Here is a 17,634-nt window from a genome sequence, read left to right on the forward strand (position 1 = left end):
TATTTGAATATACAGTATATCCAGTGAATGTTGTCTGATTTAAATAATATTTTCTTTGCCAGCTTAGACCGACATGCTCTTAATTAACTCTTCTCTGTGCCAGGACCGTGTGTTGATCAACCGGCTGGATAGCTTGTGCACTATGGTTGCGAGCGGCCAGTGGCCATCGGGCCGGCGCTACGTACCAGAGGTCCAGCTCAACCCAGGCGCCGAAGAGGTGGTAGGAGATGAAATGGCCTACATGCGGCTGATGCGCAAGGCAAACATCACACCCGGAGCTGAAGGCGAGGACGGGGAGTTCACCGTCAAACTTCTCAAGGTATGAAGAAACGTGGTGGAAGTGAATGTTCGAACGACACAGCTCTGACTTCGTTCAGCGGAGCCATGTTTCCACACAGGGGCCCTGCAGCGGGGCACTTTATGCATCAGTAGCCGTGACGGTATCCAATGAAACATGTTTTAAACCCTCTTACTACTGCATACGGTTTGAAATTTCACAGCATGCCGCAGCCAGGCAGACTAGGTTGATTTCTCATGAAGGTCGGCGAAAGTGAGCACAGAGACATCTCTGTGCTCACTTTCGCCGACCTTTGACTTTGACGAAACTTTGACTCTTTGTCAAAGTTTACTCTCCTCCAAGTTCAGCTATAAATCAAATTAAATCCCAAATGGTAGTGCCTAGAGTTGACTCCAAACCATCCAGTCACAGCTTTACATCATACATCACTTTAAGGCATATGCTGTTCGAAGAGGATCTTAACATTTTGAACTTCACCCTCAGAATGCACTTATTAGTCAAAAATGGTCTTTGGTGCCTCTAGAATCTGTGCATTACATTACGCGTCGTCAGTGTTTTTTCAGTCTTCAAACATGCTGATGATCGAATGAAACGGACAACGCAGTTCAAGGTCACACATTTTAGTGAGAATTTCGAACAATTTTACATACATTTTTGTCTCGATTTTAGCTATGTAAATATCTGTTTGTATCAATTATTGCATTATATTTAAAATATAATAGCTTGCCTCGAAATGGTGTAAAGCAAATTCTGCATGCATCTTTTTCTCTACGTTAAAAGCTTGTGTATTATGGCCAACCTGCGAACCACCTTGGCCCCCTTTGTGACCCAGAGTTTGAAAAGCACTGAGTTGGAGCTTTAACGATTAGTTGATGATGGCCTCTGTCTCTTCCACTGTCAGGAGGAAGGGCTGAAGCTGACCTTCTCTAAGCATGCCATGATGCCCAACGGCTCAGGAGGGGAGAGCAGCGGCCGCAAGAAGCGTAAAGACCATGAGGTAAAGAGCAGGGATGGGGCAAATATTACATTTTCTTGTAAACGGGTACACGCGGAACGATTTTAAACGTACCGTGACATCATATTTATACAAATTAAAATTGCAACAACTGTATGTAGGGCAATTGAGCTGATGGGTCAGAATTAATTGAATAAAGTGAATGAAACCGTCTCATTACAAAGATAACAAGGTGAACAGCGTCCAAATGCTCACGATGTCTCTTTATCAGCTACGGGTCCAAATCAAAGCTTTGTTTAACCCATTAATACCTGGAACGCATCTGTGTCACTTTAAATTTCTTTGGCTATTCAAAAATAGCAGATATACAAGCTCATAGCGCGGCACCGAGTGCCGCGCTATGAGCTTGTAGATCTGCTATTTTTTTTAAATCGTGAAAAAATATTTTCCAGATTTTTTTCAAAAAACTGTTAGGATTAGGAAACATTTTTAAGAATCGCCTCAGGTCTTAATGGGTTAAACGATGAACCATTTAAACGTCCCATCTAGTACGGTTTCATGTTTAAATGTGTTCCTCTGTAGTACAGTGTCGTGTTTACATGTGTTCATATTTTATGACGTCAAAACAGGTTGTGCAAAGGATGGGACTTTTTCTTTTGACTATCAATTCATTCATACAGTGGTGCTTTGTATTTACGTTAATGTATTTCTATATACGCGTGAATTGTTTAATTCCTAGACATCGTTTTACAGTTTGCTCTCTAATCCAACAATTAGGAAATCAATTCTCACATGAAATCCAAATAAAACGTGGAATGGAAGTGTGCAAAGGCTCAACCTTTTGATTGAATTCCCAAACAATGCTTTTTTTGCAGAATAAAAGCGTGTTTGACAAACATTTTAGTGTTGATTTAGAATTTGAATGTCAACGAATGTACAGCCCTTGGCACAGCATAAACATGAATGTGATAGAGCTTTCATACTGACATGTTTTAATCCAATGCCTGTGGCCCTCTCAGGCATCTCAGTTATCAGACCCAGATGGACTGGTCCATGACCCAATGGAGCGTACCCCGCGACGCAGGGACCCTCCCAACTGGCTGAAGGAGAACCCCGACTATGAGGTGGAGGGAGACATGCTGGAGGTAACTCCGATCATTGTATCATTTTGTTGCTGTCGGGAAGAAACCTTGTATTTCCATATTTCAATGTCACATTTCAGTGTACCACTTCTTTCATGAGAATGTAAAGATTTATCATCAACTCTAACCTTTTTAAGGTTGGAGTTAGAAGGATGTTGTAGTCTTCATTTTGGCTTTGTTGACTTTTTTTTCTCTGGCACCCTAGCTTCTGGTGAACAGGAGCAAGAGGAAGAGGAGGAGGAAGAGGGCCGACAAAGCCATTACAGGGAGCGAGAAGATCAAGCTCATCCACATGAGGACAGGAAAGAAGGTGAAACATAATTGCTAGAGGCTGTCAGTGACGATAAATATTCATATTTATTTATTTCATTTAATTTTTTGTGTCGCAAATGGTAGTGTATCACAGTACAATACAATTCCTATCAGAGGATATTAATTAATTTCATCTAATACACCCATGGGCGAAAAGGAGCAGGAAGAAGAAAATAATAATATTAATACCTGCCCCCTATTCGACTTTAAAAAAATGATATCGGTACTTGAGGATCGGCACATACAACCAGTACTTGCACTAAAATGCAAATTTAAACAAAACAAAAACAATGAACGAGCAACAAAGTACAAAAAAAAAGAACTCCAAAGTCAAATCCTATCCTATTTGTTGTCTTCATGTCCAAACATTTTTTAAATTGATAAATATTTTCTCTCTCTCTTGCCCTCCACTCTCTAGTTTGAAAATTAGAACACTAAACTGTACTTTTGATCAGAGTTATGTATACAGTGTGGTATTTATTTATTTTGTTTATTATTTTGGTGTCAGCATGTTGGCATTGGAAAAACTGTTTCAATTGTGTCTGAATAATCCCGTAAGGGATGGACTGTGAAAGGCAGCCGGACACGAAAATAATTCATTCATTCATTCATTGTACAACCCTGTCTGCCTCAGGTTGGAGCTGCATTCTGTCCCATGCTGCAGGATCTGAGGGAGCATCTGGAGGAGAATCATGACCACGCTGTAGCTCCTGATTGGTCCGAAACTGTCCGCAACTCTGTAAGTTGGGGAAGCATTCTCATACAATATTTAACCAAACCCTATGTACGGTTTTTGTAGGATGAATAGCGAAAATGGCAGATCTAAGAAGCTCACAAGGCATCGCTAGCTTGTAGATCTGCTATTTTTGGCGAGAGACACCGGCATACAACGGAGCATGAATGAAGCATTACTCATGCCTATGTCGTTAAATCATTACCACAGCAGCAAATGCGGATAGGTCGACATTGTCTGAATACACAAATCCGCTTCAAATAACAGTGACCGGTTAGTACTAAAGATAAGATTTGAGAAAAAATCTGATTTGCCTGTAGTCTGAACAAAGCCTTAGTTACGCCAGCTTTGTCCTTGTGAAGCACTTTTGCATGTAGTCAGTCGCCACACTAGGACATAAACACAAGCAGCCTAGCCTGTATACTGTACTTGTGGTTTCCCCACTAAATATCACGTTGTTATGCAGCTTGTTTACAATCTGCACATATAGTAACGTACTATCGACTGGTAAAGATTGGACACAGAGGCCACGACCATTATTAGACTCTAACATTGCAGCGCTCTCATCTTGCAGGGTTTCCTTCCCGAGAGCCTCTTCCACCGTCTCCTTTCGGACTCGGACGTCCCCAAGAAACCACGGCGCCGTCACCACCACCACCACCACCACCATCACGCTCCGGTGCCCGCCCCCGAAGAAGAGGACCCTCTCCTGGGGGGAGTTGAGGAGACCCTGGTCTCGGACGGTGCCTACATGATGGACGAGGAGGAGCTGGAGACCTCCCACCACTTCCTCACCAGCCCGGACTTTGATGTGAAAATGGAGGGCGGCGACAGCCTCTCCCAAGGGGGCTACGACAGCTCGGATCAGGAAGCCCTGCTGGACGACGTCATCATGACGCAGAAAGACTCTGACGACTCCTCTAGCTCAGAGGATTGACCTGAACAACAACCCAGACGTTTGTCCGACTCGGTCACCTCTCACTCTCACGAAAAATGATATCATGTTATCATGAAATCACGTTATTCCTCATTTATTTTTATCAAGTGTATCTGAATTATGGATGAATAATTCCGTTCCTATTTTTATTCATTTGTTTTCTGTAATGTTTTGTTTATTTTGATCAGGAAACAAGCAGGTTTGCACCCGACCCGTGTTCATTCCCATTATTCGTAATGACGCTCTAGCTCTCTCTCTCTCCTCGGAACATCCTCTGTGTCATACTCGGCCTGCAACCAGGTGCCGCTAAATGCCACGCTCTCTATTGTTTCACAACTCGCCGCTCTCCCGTCTTTTCCTCCAGTCCTAGTAATGCCATCGCATTCCCAGCCGTGACCAAAAGGGGGGGAGGGGGGCACCCAGCTGTACAGAAACACATCATGATTTCTTTTTATCAATGAGCCCCCATGCTGGCGCTATGTGAAAATGGAATGAGTGGATGGACACACACAAACACACACACACACACACACACGTGTACTGCAGTGAACGTGATTTGAGATCCCCTCAATATGATTACATTCAGCCACGGTAGGTGCATCTAGATGAGTCGCTGAGCTATGAGGGGATCCGGTGTGTGGATGTACATGTTTTTCATTCTAGGGGAGGGCAGGGGAGGGAATGGAGAGGGAGGGAGAGTGAAGGGGGGGCGGGGGGTATATTAGTTACTGATGCAGTGCTAGGAGGATGGGTGTATTGTATAATGTAGAGCTGGTCAGTTGTGTGCTATGGTGCAAAGATGACGGCTATGAGTAATTATTCTTGTTTTATGACCTGACTGTATCTGTGATATGAAAATAACAGCAATCTACAGTGAAAGCAACCGTGTCCCTTAGTTTGTGTGTTGTCGTGAAAGTTGGTGTCATCAAACAAAGACACAATAAGGAAATCAATCTGACATAATTTGTAGAGTTGTTCAGAAAAGCTGCCGATAGAGCCTAAAATACTGGTATCGGTATCGGCGAGTATGCCAGTCTATGCCATTACGATACCACATAATGTATCGCATGATGATGTCATTTACAGTAATCAATTATTTTATACTTTGAATGCTTCAGTCGATGTTGCACTTCTCAATTTTTTTTTATTTTAAGGACCCCCCCATAATTCTGAGAGACCCATAGGGCCCATTTGTTTCCATTTGTACACTCTCAGAGTTACAGACCTGTGAGGGTCCATTTGGAACCCTCAGAGTCCCTGGACCCCACTTTGAGAACCCATTTTTTTAAATTACACAGGTATCGGATCGGTACTTTGTATCGGGAAGGAAAAGTGGTATTGGTAGGATTTGGTACATCTCTATTTGTTGCCTTCATTTTATAATCTGGGCATACTGTGCTACAAATGGCTGCCTTGATTGCACATGTCCTGGTTAAATTAACATTTATACACATACTGTACAGTATATCAAAAAGGTTTAAAACCTTGGATTAAATTCAATCATTATGTTCTGTCCTTTTCAAAGTGATATTGCGAAATGATATGCAATATTTGTCCCAAAGGAACTGCCACTGTTGTGTGTATTTACTGTGTGTGTGTTTGTACATGCCACTCACACAAACATAGTATCTACAATGCACATTAATAGTTGGAATTACTTTGTGCTCTGAACTGAGCAAAGTACATCGACAGATCAAATGTTTTGTGATTTAGGCTATGAATTGATGTTGTTATTAATTTAATAATGCAGATGATTTCAAAAATAATACTGGTGCTAAAATGTGTTAATTTCACTTGCCACTAAGTAGTGGGTTTATTTCACAGAATCACAGACATAATGCCCGCTCCGTCCCCGTTGTCCCCGCCTTCCTACCTGCCTGCTTACCTCACATTGAATTGAATTAACTAGGCAGTGTCTCTTTATACAGTCAATTTTACAGAGCCGTGAGGGTCCATTTGAACCTGTGATTGCCCCTGGATCCAACATTGAGAACCAGTGGCCTATATCAATCAAATGTATTAAGGACACATGGCCCATAGCAAGGCCCTTGAAGATATCCCCTGTATGTGCATGTATGTACAGTACGTACGTGTATGTCCCCAAAATGTTGTCTGTCTGTCCACACTAATCTCGCAAACCAGTACACCAGTCGGTGCCAAATGTCTTGTGCACGCAGTGTCAGCAGGCGCTCTTGAATATACGGCATGGCTTCGTGAAACCTTTTTTTTTTAATATATCTCTGCCGTCATGTTGATGATGTAAGTGTGGGTCTCCATTTTTGGGCAAGACTGATGTCGATCGTATCAGATGTACTCTGATCTGATACCATTGCCTGACATTATATTCAAACAAACAAAAACTGTTGTCATTGATGCAAAACTATGGTATGGATTCCATGTGTAATCTAGCTATGTGAGCCATGAGGAATATGTGGAACTCCATATTTGGGCAGAGTGTGGGACATTCATACATAGGGTGCATTCGGAAATATAGCACTGAGCGCACTGGCCAATACAAACTAATTGGCGAGTGCGCTCCCGCTACGCATTTCCGAACGCACCCATAGTATCCTATGGAATCCTAGTTATTAAGTGTCATGACAATATCAGTATCAGTACAATACACTCACTGGCCTTAGCCTGGAGGTGGACGGTGGATGAGGTTATAAATCTTATATTAAAATAGGCTTACGTCTGGCTGGCGGACCACGTCGCCACGCTCATATCATGACTCGGCAATAACCATATAAGGAGTTGCCAATGCAGCTACGCCCAAATATGGAGTGGGTTGTCCAACCTCAATGTGTCGTCGCGGCATAAGGCGCGAACAAATCAGTCGGCTCCATATAGGCACAAAAGGGGGCATGCCCATATATGGACATATACTGATGACATCAGTGATCTACATATATGGGCATAAAAACGACCAGGACTGACGGATACAGAGATGTTGTCCTGAGCCACAGATCCGATCGCTATGGTCATGTGCATTCATACTGTATATGGGACCGACCGACTTCAAACTCGGCGCGCGCAGCTGCAAGGACTCGAGGGTGTGTGGTGCCTGCTGTCGAGTAGTTCGGATATCCAGTTTTCCAGAACCGCCAATCCAACCAATATGCCCATATATGGGTATTCCAATATATGGGCATATATTGATGACGACATGGGGATCTCCATATATGGGCATAAAAGGGACACAGACAGATGGATGCAACAGAGTACGACGTATAGGTGTGAGGGCTGCATAGTGGCCCGAACTCTAGATGTGAGGGCTGCATAGTGGCCCGAACTCTAGATGTGAGGGCTGCATAGCGGCCAGAACCTCTAGATAACAAAACTACTACTACTAAGAACTAGGTAAGTAAACCAGAAAGCTTGTGCAATCTGCCAGCAATGGGACAGACATGACCCCAAGTAAATCCACAGAGGGGGCTTTCATTGATTGATTGAATACTTTATTAAACAGTTTGCAAATAGTACAGTGGTACGATTTTACAATGATGCTAAAAGGATAACACCAAAAATCCTAGGGGCTTGTTTACATTGTGGACCTGTGTACTCAATTCATCGAGACATTTAAAGATATACATCACAACGTAAGTACAGTAAAGGGGGGGGGGGGACATTTCTGTTAAGCTAAGATGATTTTTCTAGGACCAGTCACAAATTGCAGACGGGTGCTCTTTTAGTGGTTTTGAAGGAAGGTAAGGAGTCACTTTTTGATGTCTGGTGGTAGGGCATTCCACATTTTGGTGGCATAGCAGTAGAACGAATTTAACCCCACGTTTGTGCCGAATCTGGGTTGAACGAGATCAGTGGAGGTCCCTCTGTTGTTCCTGAGTGTCTTTCATGTTATTGAAGTAGTCTGACAGGTACATGGGTATCCCTGCTCTCTTGAGTATCTTGAAGACCAGGTCCATTGCAAGTTGCTGTACTCTGTCCTCTTCCCTGAGCCATCCCACCCTAGCATAATGATCATGGGTAGGTTATTTCTAGGTGTGAGGCCAAGCAGTAGCCTGACCAGTTTGTTTTGAAAGGTCCGAAGCTTTGTTTTTAATGCCTTTTTGGTGCTAGAGTACCATGAGGTGCATGCATAGTCAAAATGACATTGGGTTTGGATGAGTGCTCCAGCTAAAGTCCTCAATGTATTCCTACTGACCACCGAGTAGATCTAGCTAAAAAATCTTGTTCTTTAATTGACTTTACTGATTACTTTTGTTGCCATTTTTTTCACTGGAAAGATTGTCCTCTAAAATACAACCCAGGTAGGTAATTTCCATGTGCTGTGCAGCCTGTTTCCAGTGGTTCCATGAAGGCTGTGTGATGGGGGTTCTAGATGATGATGATGGCTTGTTTCCAGAAATGAAATGAGCTCATTTCTGCTGGTTGCTTTTATGCCTAAATATATTACAAATAAACGTGTCGCAAATGCTGGTGCTAAATACCTGTGTTGTTTGCAACTCCATTACTTTATCCGCACACTAATGTGTGTCTCAAAGAATTAGATCCCGAATTGTGTCTAGCTATGCATTACCTGGTTTGAAATGTAATTGGCTACTTTGTACAATAGGTCTATCATTTCAAATCAATATTTTTTATGTATTTACCATATAGCCTACTCAAAAACATCGATTTTTGATATGTCTATTCTTATCTATCTATATATAATTATTCATTTCCCCCTACAAAATAGCACCTTGGCAGGACCCTATGGGCAGGATGGATACAGGAGAGGTGGGCACTATGGACATATGGGCACCTCGATGTAAAAATTGTTATTTTGTCCAAAACAAAATATTTGAAAAATGCTGTTAAGCAATGTAAAGTATACATGGTGTGAACATGCAGTACATCATTATCAGATTCAGACTTTATCCTTCAACTTCTTGTTTATGCCCCAACCAGCCAATGACTGGAAATACAGGTTTTGTAGCAATTTGTAGTAATTGTAGAAATATTAGACCTTAATTGTCGAATGTATAAGCATGTTCTAATCATGTATACTTTACTTAACCTTAAAAAAAATCCCAAATATATATTTTTTTTAACATTTTGGGGAAAATAACCAATTTAACACCGAGATACAACTCTTCCTTGTTGGTGCCCACCTATCCTGTTAGCGGCAGGACTCATGATTGGTCCCTGGCTTTAACCGACGTCACGTGAACGCCAGAGCAATGTTTGTACTGTTGTCGATTGCTTCTGTCTGGCAGTGTGATGATGATGATCGATAGATCCATCCAGCAGCCCATTGTGGTGCAGGCTCAGGCTCACGGGCCCTACGTACTCTGCTGCTAATAAGTCGCCTTTATTTTTGTATTTAAAGTGTGTGGAACATCTTGCAACGTGGGTTCACCGTTCAACTAACACTCCGTTAGCGTTACATGTGGACAATAGCAACCTAAAAGCGACCAGTACTCTGCAACGGGGAGGTTGTTGTTGTAACAGTTAGCTTAGCTTAAGTGCGCTAACGCTAGCTCCCCTGTCCCACCTGTTTTAGTCTTAAGGTGGAATGGATCATAGGAAACATCTGTATCTTTAGTCTTTAGGTGGAATGGATCATAGGAAACATCTGTATCTTTAGTCTTTAGGTGGAATGGATCATAGGAAACATCTGTATCTTTAGTCTTTGAGTGAACATTGTTTGTGATTTAAACTACAAGGTTTTCAAACGTCTACGCCCAGGCCTTTTTTTAAGAATGGATCTGAATTTTTACTCTGACCTGTCGGATGGGTCAGGTCAGAATGTGGATGCGGAGTTCTTGGATACACAGCCTTACAGTGGATACTCGGAGAATAAGGTAACGTACAGCATAATGGTTACTTAAAGAATAAGGTAACGTATAGTAGTGTGGATACATAGAGAATAAAGTAGAATGTATTTAATCGAGTCTGACTTTTGCTTTCAAGTCGGATAAAATACATCTATGATAGTCTTGATCCAAGGCTAAGGTGACGTTGATTGGTTGATTGAATACTTTATTAGTCAGGAATGTAAACAGTGCGAGGTACAGTCAGACCATAATGCTAAAAGGATAAAACACAAAAAGTCCTGGGGACTGGTTTCCTTTGTGGTCCTATGTATTCAATTCATCAACATAGCATAAAAGAATAACACAATAATGCATGTCATCAACAATTACAAACCACTATATGTACTAAGGAGAAAAGGGATCCAGGTATAGTTAGTAGAGAATAAGGTGAAGTAGTGATTCTCAGCGTCGGGTCCAGTTCAGGGACCCCCAGAGGTCCTTGATTGCGTCCCAGGGGTCCCCAGCGAAATAATAGATGGTTAATGTTCACCACCAATATTAAATGCACAGTTAATTAGAGAACATTGTAAGAATGGCAATTTCGTAAGAGTTTCACTGTTATCTCTATAGCAGCACTTAGACAGTAAAGAATCTCTGGACCAAATAACGATGCAGAATTTCTTAGATTGGGCTCCCGAATATGAAAATCTTATCAAATGAGGTTCCGTGGCCTAATGTATATCAAATTGAGTGTCCTTGAAATAGAATAAAACCGGTTTAGAATCACCAGTGCATACTCTAAGAATAAGATGACATCATATGATCATGGTCATGATCTTTGTTATTAATGTTCATGCTAACACACAACATAACCCTCGTTCTTTTTGTAGTTTCCAGGAGGCGGTGAACATTACTTAACCATCAATGGAGCAGGTCACCCCTTTCTCTCCGCTGAGGTGAGTGTTAAAATATTGATTACGCTACTGTGAGATGTCTTTTCATGTTGAATAATTGTAAGCGGAGCTCATCACCAGTGCATTTTTCGCTGAGACGTCTACTTTCTTTTCACCCCATTCAGCAGACATTCCATACCCCCAGCCTAGGGGATGAAGTGTTTGAGATTCCTCCGATCTCACTGGACACTGTGGAGTCACACTTCGGGGAGCTGTCTGATGGGTCGGAAGGTACGGGAGGACCCTCCAGCTCCAGCAGCCTTGTTAGCAACCTGGTGGTGGGGGCCAATGACCCCTCATTTGCCTCCACTTTTGTGAACGCTGGCACCCAGGGCTTGGATCACTTACATCTAGGAGTGATGAGCCAGTCATCGGGAGCTCTGCTCAGTTCCTCCGCTCTGGTGAGTCTTTTGTCTTTGGACTCTCATTTGTGTGACATTTGACCAGAATCAGTCTGTGAATCAGACTGTTATATTGTTAGGTGGAAATCTGACATAACCAATTCTGTCTCGAGAACTTTCTCTCTATGCACTAGCAAACATAATATTAATTGTTTTTTTTTTTACGTTTTACGTTTTTATTATTTTAATTGTTTAGACATTTTAGAATGAGCCCTTCAACTTAATGAAATGAACTTGACATCTTTGCTGGTACTTGAAATAACAAAATGCACAGCCAATTTATAATGTGTTTAATGTGGAGTTCCACGAAGCTGCACATTACTACAACAACCACCAGCAGTTGAGAAGTAGGGTTACGACATGAATATAAGGTTACATAATACCTCTTGTCACAACTCACAACTTCCTCCTGAATTCTCCAGTCCAAATCACCTGTCTGCACAATGGCCACTGTCGTTATCACTGAACTGTGTTGAATTAATAGCTAGATTTTGAAACTACATCCTGAAGCCAAACGCATGTCGCATAGTGTGGTGACTGTCTCCCATGGCCAAATGGAAATACCGGTGTTCTAATCACTTCACCCATAAGTACAGAACTGCTTCACATATTTTCATGCATAGATTATAAACACAGATCTCAGAGAAAAAACATGCGTTAACCAATGTCAGTGTCTCTACTGATTGAACACATCTTGGTCAGTTTGTCTTTTAAAGCTTCATCCCTACTCCCTATTCTAATCCCTCTTCAGGAAATGGGCAGTTCCATGGCATCGCATTTCAGGAGCTCCTCACCCATGACCATTGATGTGGCGGACATAAACAACAGCCTTTTGGGAAGCAGTCAGCTGACCACTATCGACCAATCAGAGCTGGGACTGGGCCTCGCAGGGGGGCACATCCTATCTCGTACAAAGTCAAATGAGCAGCCATTATCGGCCACGGCCTCTCCAGCTGGCTCCTTGCAGGATGACGACATGGATGGCACACTCTACCAGAGTGTGCTGGTAGACTCTCCCATTCCTCTCTCTTCCTCCTCCGTCCTCCCGACCAAACCAGCCCGCCAGCCCCCCGGCAGGAGAGGCGGGGGCAAACCGGCCACAGTATCCCCAGCCGCGGCACCAAAGAAACCGGGGCGAAAGAAGAAGGACCCCAACGAGCCCCAGAAACCTGTGTCGGCCTATGCTCTGTTCTTCAGAGACACGCAGGCTGCCATCAAGGGTCAGAACCCTAATGCCTCCTTTGGGGAAGTCTCCAAGATCGTGGCCTCCATGTGGGACAGCCTGGCTGAGGAGCAGAAGCAGGTAGAAAGATAACTTGGCGATGCCTGTAGGAATCCTTAGTGGGGTGTAAGATTTACAGAAGGTGATGAGAAATGTCTAATTTTCCTCTTTTTCGTTCCATCCCTCATTAGGTGTACAAGCGAAAGACAGAAGCGGCAAAAAAAGATTATTTGAAAGCCTTGGCAGCTTACAGAGTCAGCCAGCTGTCACAGGTACAGTGATCTTGTCCTCTCGAAGGAAAATGTTTGTGGGATCGTTTGCCATGAAATGCACCAATTACTTTTATTTTATTTATTTTGTATCTGTTTATTGTAGTTTTTTCCTCTCACACAGGCATTTTTCAGAAATTGCACAGATAAAAGAAATACAAAAGAAATACAAAACACATGAAAAAAAACAACATGAAACGAAACAAAAGCATACAAAGCAGAACAATCACATAGACAACTTAACTAAATAAAACGACATACAAACAACAAGAGGCTGATGAAGGTACACACCCAGAGGGCAAAACGAACAGCATCACAATCTAAATAATAAAAAGGCATACAACAGGTACTACCCAGGGGGGCAACACAACATTATATTCATTCAGTTCAACTCGTCAAGCAGCCCAAGTATAGGTGCCCATATCTTCTGATATAGGGGTTCCCTATTAGAAAGGGTGAACCTTATCCTCTCCAGGTGCAACACTCCTCCCAGCTCCTTCAGCCACATATTGATTGTTGGGGGTTTCTCTGATTTCCAGGCCTGGAGAATTAACTTCCTGGGCTAGCAGGGTGGATAATGTGATGGCCTGGTTTTCATATTTATTGTGAGCCATTCCTGGTTCCACAATTCCAAAAAGAGCGGTCAACGGGGCCGGGGGAAAGTCTCTTTTATAAGCTTTGGAGAGAAAATCGAACAGCTGACTCCAGAAGTTTTGCAATTTATGGCATGTAATGAATTGGTGAGACAGAGTTCCCTGTTCAATAGAGCACTTCCCACACATGGGAGAAGAGTTTGGAAAGATCTTATTCAATTTAGTTGGGGAGAAATGTAGCCTGTGAACAATTTTAAATTGTATTAAAGAGTGTCTGACATTAATTGAGCTGCGGTGTATATTATTGATACAATCTTCCCACATGTCATCTGAAATTTCCATGCCCAACTCACTTTGCCACTTGTCCCTGTAGGGATGTGAAGAAGGGCTAATCAGGGTCTGCAATATGCCATAAAATTGAGAGACCGTGCCTTACCAATTACTTTTCTGTTTTGTCACCACAGCCCTCCGGTGAGGTGGCTGACACGGGCCCTTCGCTGCCACTGCCCCAGACGGCAGTGAACCCGCCTCCCATGGGCTCTGCCACCCTCCAGATCGGCCGCCTGTCGGCGTACAACCCCGACGAGAACACCATCACCAACATTTGTGCCTCTAACATCATTCTAGACGTGCCCGAGGTGACCACGCGCTCGCGCACCGGGGCCAAACCCGCCACCGTGCCAACCATGCCACTCCCCACCCAAACCATCACCAAGATCATCATCTCCAACCCTGGTGGAGGTCAGATGGTGACCGTACTGCCGTCAGGAGTCCGCACGCTGCAGCCCCGCCAGCCCCCTCCGCTACAGCAGATGCAGAGCGCCCCGCCCCCGCCGCGACTCCAGCAGATGGCCCCGGCGCCGCCACCCTTGCTGGCTAAGCCCAGCGCTGCAACCGGCCTCCCCGTGTCTGTCACCGCCACTCCTCCCCCGCCACTCCAGATCAAAATAGTCCCCGCCTTCATAGTCCCCGCCTCGCTGCAGTGCACAGAGACCACGCCCATAATTCATAAGTCCACAGGGGATCCCAGGTCCCAGGCGATGCCGGCCATGGCCTTGAAAGTGGTGAAGTCTATCAGTATTGACTCGCTCAGCACAGAGGACGACATGGAAGAAGAACTGCAGTCAGAAGAGGTAAAGAGCTTGAAGCCTGACTCTTCAAAGTTAACGTATTCGTAGAAGCATATTGCTCAAAACCGTTACTTTTCAGGAAATAAAAGAACCTGTGTTCCAATGGATACTTTGTAATTATTATTTAGTCACAGACTCTTTTTAAATATGTATAAAACCCACTGATCCCGCAGATTTAAATAACCAGTTTCAATGTTACAGACAAAAGTTTTCAAAAATGTAAAAAAGCGCAATGTCACCTTGTGACATTTTGTGAGCTTGTAGATCGGCTAATTTCTCAACATCACTGTCATACAAAGAAGTATAAAATGGGGCATTAGTTTGACAAAATATAAAAGATGATATATGGACAAGTTTTCTCTGCCCTACAGCAACAATACCGTAGGCATTCTTTTTCTTAACAAATTGAAAACTAATTTAATTTAAAAAATAAAATAAAAATGTTGTTACTGCAGTTGCATATGGATGTGTATTTGTTTTATTAATAATAGAGTTTCTACTTATTCTAAAACAATGATTGCTGTATTGGCTATTGGTCAAAATACAGGCGGTTAATTCAGGTAAAAGATTTGTAAATGTACTATGTAATAGTGTATAGGCAGGCAGTATGTCTGAATGTACGTCATCAGTGCCTCACTATTTCGTCCTGTTCTTGCAGGTGCATATGGAGTTGAATGAGTCCAGTGATCCAGGAGTGTGTGTGAGGGCTGGCTGTAGCAACCCAGTAATAGACAGCCAAGACTGGGACAAAGAGTACTGCAGTAACGAATGTGTGGCCAATCACTGCAGGTGTGTGTGTGGTTAATCTAGATCTCCATCTACTGATATGTCTGGTGACATCTAAATTCAGTGATTGGGCTAAAACTGTGTGGAAACAATTTGGAAATTGAAAATATTATTACAGCATCACAAAATCAAAGCGAAGACTTTAGGGCATTCCTTCATATGGGATGCTATATCAGGATTGGTTTTGAAAGCAGTGGGCGTAGGTTTTGTTACCACTTGTTTTCTCTGACATCCAAGCCCATTCATTGAATTTAGATTTCTGTCAGAGCTTTGTTTCATTCCTCAAAAAAGGTCTGACATTAATAACATGTCCTTATGTCTGACTCTGACCCAATGCATTATCATCTATTGACACCACCTCCTTTTCTTTTCCAGGGATATATTTATGGCCTGGTGTTCCATCAGAAGGCACAGCTTCGGGAAAGTCAAATGAGGAGCTCAGAGAAACCAGTCACAGAAAGAACTGGACACCAAGTGTTTCACAGGCATTGGAGAGACCACAAGTTAGAAAGTATCACGGGACCTAAAGCTTCCTACTGCCCTCTACTGACCAAAATGCTGCCTGTGCCCCTGTAGGCAATTTTATGTTAACACATTTTTGTATATAGTTTTGTCATAGTTTACAGAACTCTGTATGCTGATATTTTATGTTTCATGTGCAGAGGATTCTAAGCTAAGCAGCAGGTACATAAATGTAAATTCTTACGTTGTACATGCTATTGCTTATTCTGTATGCAGTATAAACTTTTGGTCAGGTATTATTTAAAACCCAATTTTATAACTGGATCGCAACATCAGCACTGGTCTGCACAGTTCACCATGGACAGGGGGCAGATGGTATCTTGGTGTGCACTGGATTTCAGGATTCAACTGTTTTGTCTCCGACTGGGTCGAAGCTATCATGGTTATTATCAAACATGTTTGGTTTTTAACCACTTGAACCCTATTCTATGGGTGAACATTCAGCAAAAATAGCACGTCTACAGTCTCACAATGTGTTGTGGCCCATTGTGAGCTTGTAGATTAGCTATTTTCGGCAAAGACATTTAGTGTAGAGGGGAAAACTACTAGACTAGAGGATCTAGTATAGAGCCCTGGGGGACTCTGGAGTCCAGGCAAGTATAGGGTTTAAGTGGTTAACAACTAGAATCTGGACAAATCTGAGCATGATCCAATAGTTTGAGCTGGCAGTGGTTAACGATGAAAATCAGATTGGAGCCCCGGCATGCTGACTGTACATTTTTTAAGTCACACATTTTATGTGAACCAGTCCTTCGCTCCCTCACCTGATCAAGAAGTTGGAGTCCTTTTTGAATGTTTTGGCAGTGATGGCAAATTGATTCTACGTTATTGTAAATCTCAAGCCTGGGGTTGACATTATTTTGACCATTAATGTGCCTCGGGCACGTCTAGAATGAAGTCAGAGGCACAAATGTTGGTGATGGTGTTCTCGACTGGGTCGAAGCTATCATGGTTATTATCAAACATGTTTGGTTTTTAACCACTTGAACCCTATTCTATGGGTGAACATTCAGCAAAAATAACACGTCTGACGGCAAATTGATTCTACGTTATTGTAAATCTCAAGCCTGGGGTTGACATTATTTTGACCATTAATGTGCTCCCTAGTCCCTATACCTCCCTCTTTTCTTGGACAACGTTGCCAATTTTCAACCTGTCTTGTGGTTGGTTCTCACTGGTGCCCGTTGCGACGCCGTCCCATTTCACTGTCTGTTAGATTGTTCTAGCCTTCTAGTGCGTTTGAAAAGGCTAGCTAGCCAGTGAAGCACAACATAAATGTACCATGGCAGGCATTGAACTGAATGAAGGGTGTGAGACAGACTGATATACTAACATGGCTAATTAGTCAGGGTTTTGAAGTTGGACTGCATACAAAGTGAATTTCCTCTGCCTGGTTTGTATGACTCCTGGTTGCTGTTGGGGAGGTAAGCGTAATGTATACTTCATCGCACGATGGTGTTGCTCACTGAAAATGGGGAGGGATGACAAGGGGGGGAGGAGGGGAGGGTGGTTGCAAGAGGGCGAGGCGCGGTAGTGCTCGCTGGTGTGAAGAAAAGGCAACAAACGTTTTGCCTTTTCTTCTGCTTTCAAGTTAGTTTAAACACATTATTCTGTTCATAATCAGT

The 17,634-nt window shown here is 43.0% G+C and overlaps 2 protein-coding genes across 7 annotated transcripts in view; both read left to right on the forward strand.

The window, feature by feature from the left end:
- The window catches only part of chd8 (chromodomain helicase DNA binding protein 8), a 36,780-nt gene extending 31,741 nt beyond the window's left edge, over positions 1–5,039 (forward strand). For all 5 annotated transcript variants that reach the window (XM_080440109.1, XM_080440111.1, XM_080440112.1 and 2 more), the window contains exons 35-40: positions 104–319; positions 1,200–1,295; positions 2,273–2,398; positions 2,601–2,705; positions 3,342–3,446; positions 4,015–5,039. In XM_080440109.1, the coding sequence (XP_080296235.1) occupies positions 104–319; positions 1,200–1,295; positions 2,273–2,398; positions 2,601–2,705; positions 3,342–3,446; positions 4,015–4,377 (1,011 nt within the window). In that variant the 3' untranslated portion in view covers positions 4,378–5,039. The remainder of the gene's footprint in view (positions 1–103; positions 320–1,199; positions 1,296–2,272; positions 2,399–2,600; positions 2,706–3,341; positions 3,447–4,014) is intronic.
- Positions 5,040–9,613: 4,574 nt separating this feature from the next.
- tox4a (TOX high mobility group box family member 4 a) lies at positions 9,614–16,704 on the forward strand. 2 transcript variants are annotated; one of them, XM_080440152.1, is made up of 9 exons: positions 9,614–9,887; positions 9,930–10,181; positions 11,024–11,089; positions 11,212–11,487; positions 12,239–12,790; positions 12,901–12,981; positions 14,036–14,704; positions 15,360–15,490; positions 15,863–16,704. In XM_080440152.1, the coding sequence occupies exons 2-9, from the start codon at positions 10,080–10,082 to the stop codon at positions 15,918–15,920; spliced, it is 1,935 nt and encodes a 644-aa protein (XP_080296278.1). In that variant the 5' UTR covers positions 9,614–9,887; positions 9,930–10,079; the 3' UTR covers positions 15,921–16,704. The 2 variants fall into 2 exon arrangements, with proteins under 2 accessions (XP_080296278.1, XP_080296277.1); XM_080440151.1 differs by having other exon boundaries at positions 9,614–10,181.
- Positions 16,705–17,634: the final 930 nt, after the last annotated feature.

Source organism: Gymnoscopelus braueri (genome assembly GCF_963280865.1).
Source record: "Gymnoscopelus braueri genome assembly, chromosome: 10".
In the NCBI taxonomy this organism is placed as follows: domain Eukaryota; kingdom Metazoa; phylum Chordata; class Actinopteri; order Myctophiformes; family Myctophidae; genus Gymnoscopelus; species Gymnoscopelus braueri.

Bases quoted from the DNA above. Each gene is read 5' to 3' on its own strand.
- tox4a (XM_080440151.1), top strand. From the start codon at position 10,080: ATGGATCTGAATTTTTACTCTGACCTGTCGGATGGGTCAGGTCAGAAT. The intron at 11,488-12,238 runs GTGAGTCTTTTG...ATCCCTCTTCAG, and splicing joins TGCTCAGTTCCTCCGCTCTG to GAAATGGGCAGTTCCATGGC. The intron at 14,705-15,359 runs GTAAAGAGCTTG...CTGTTCTTGCAG, and splicing joins AAGAACTGCAGTCAGAAGAG to GTGCATATGGAGTTGAATGA.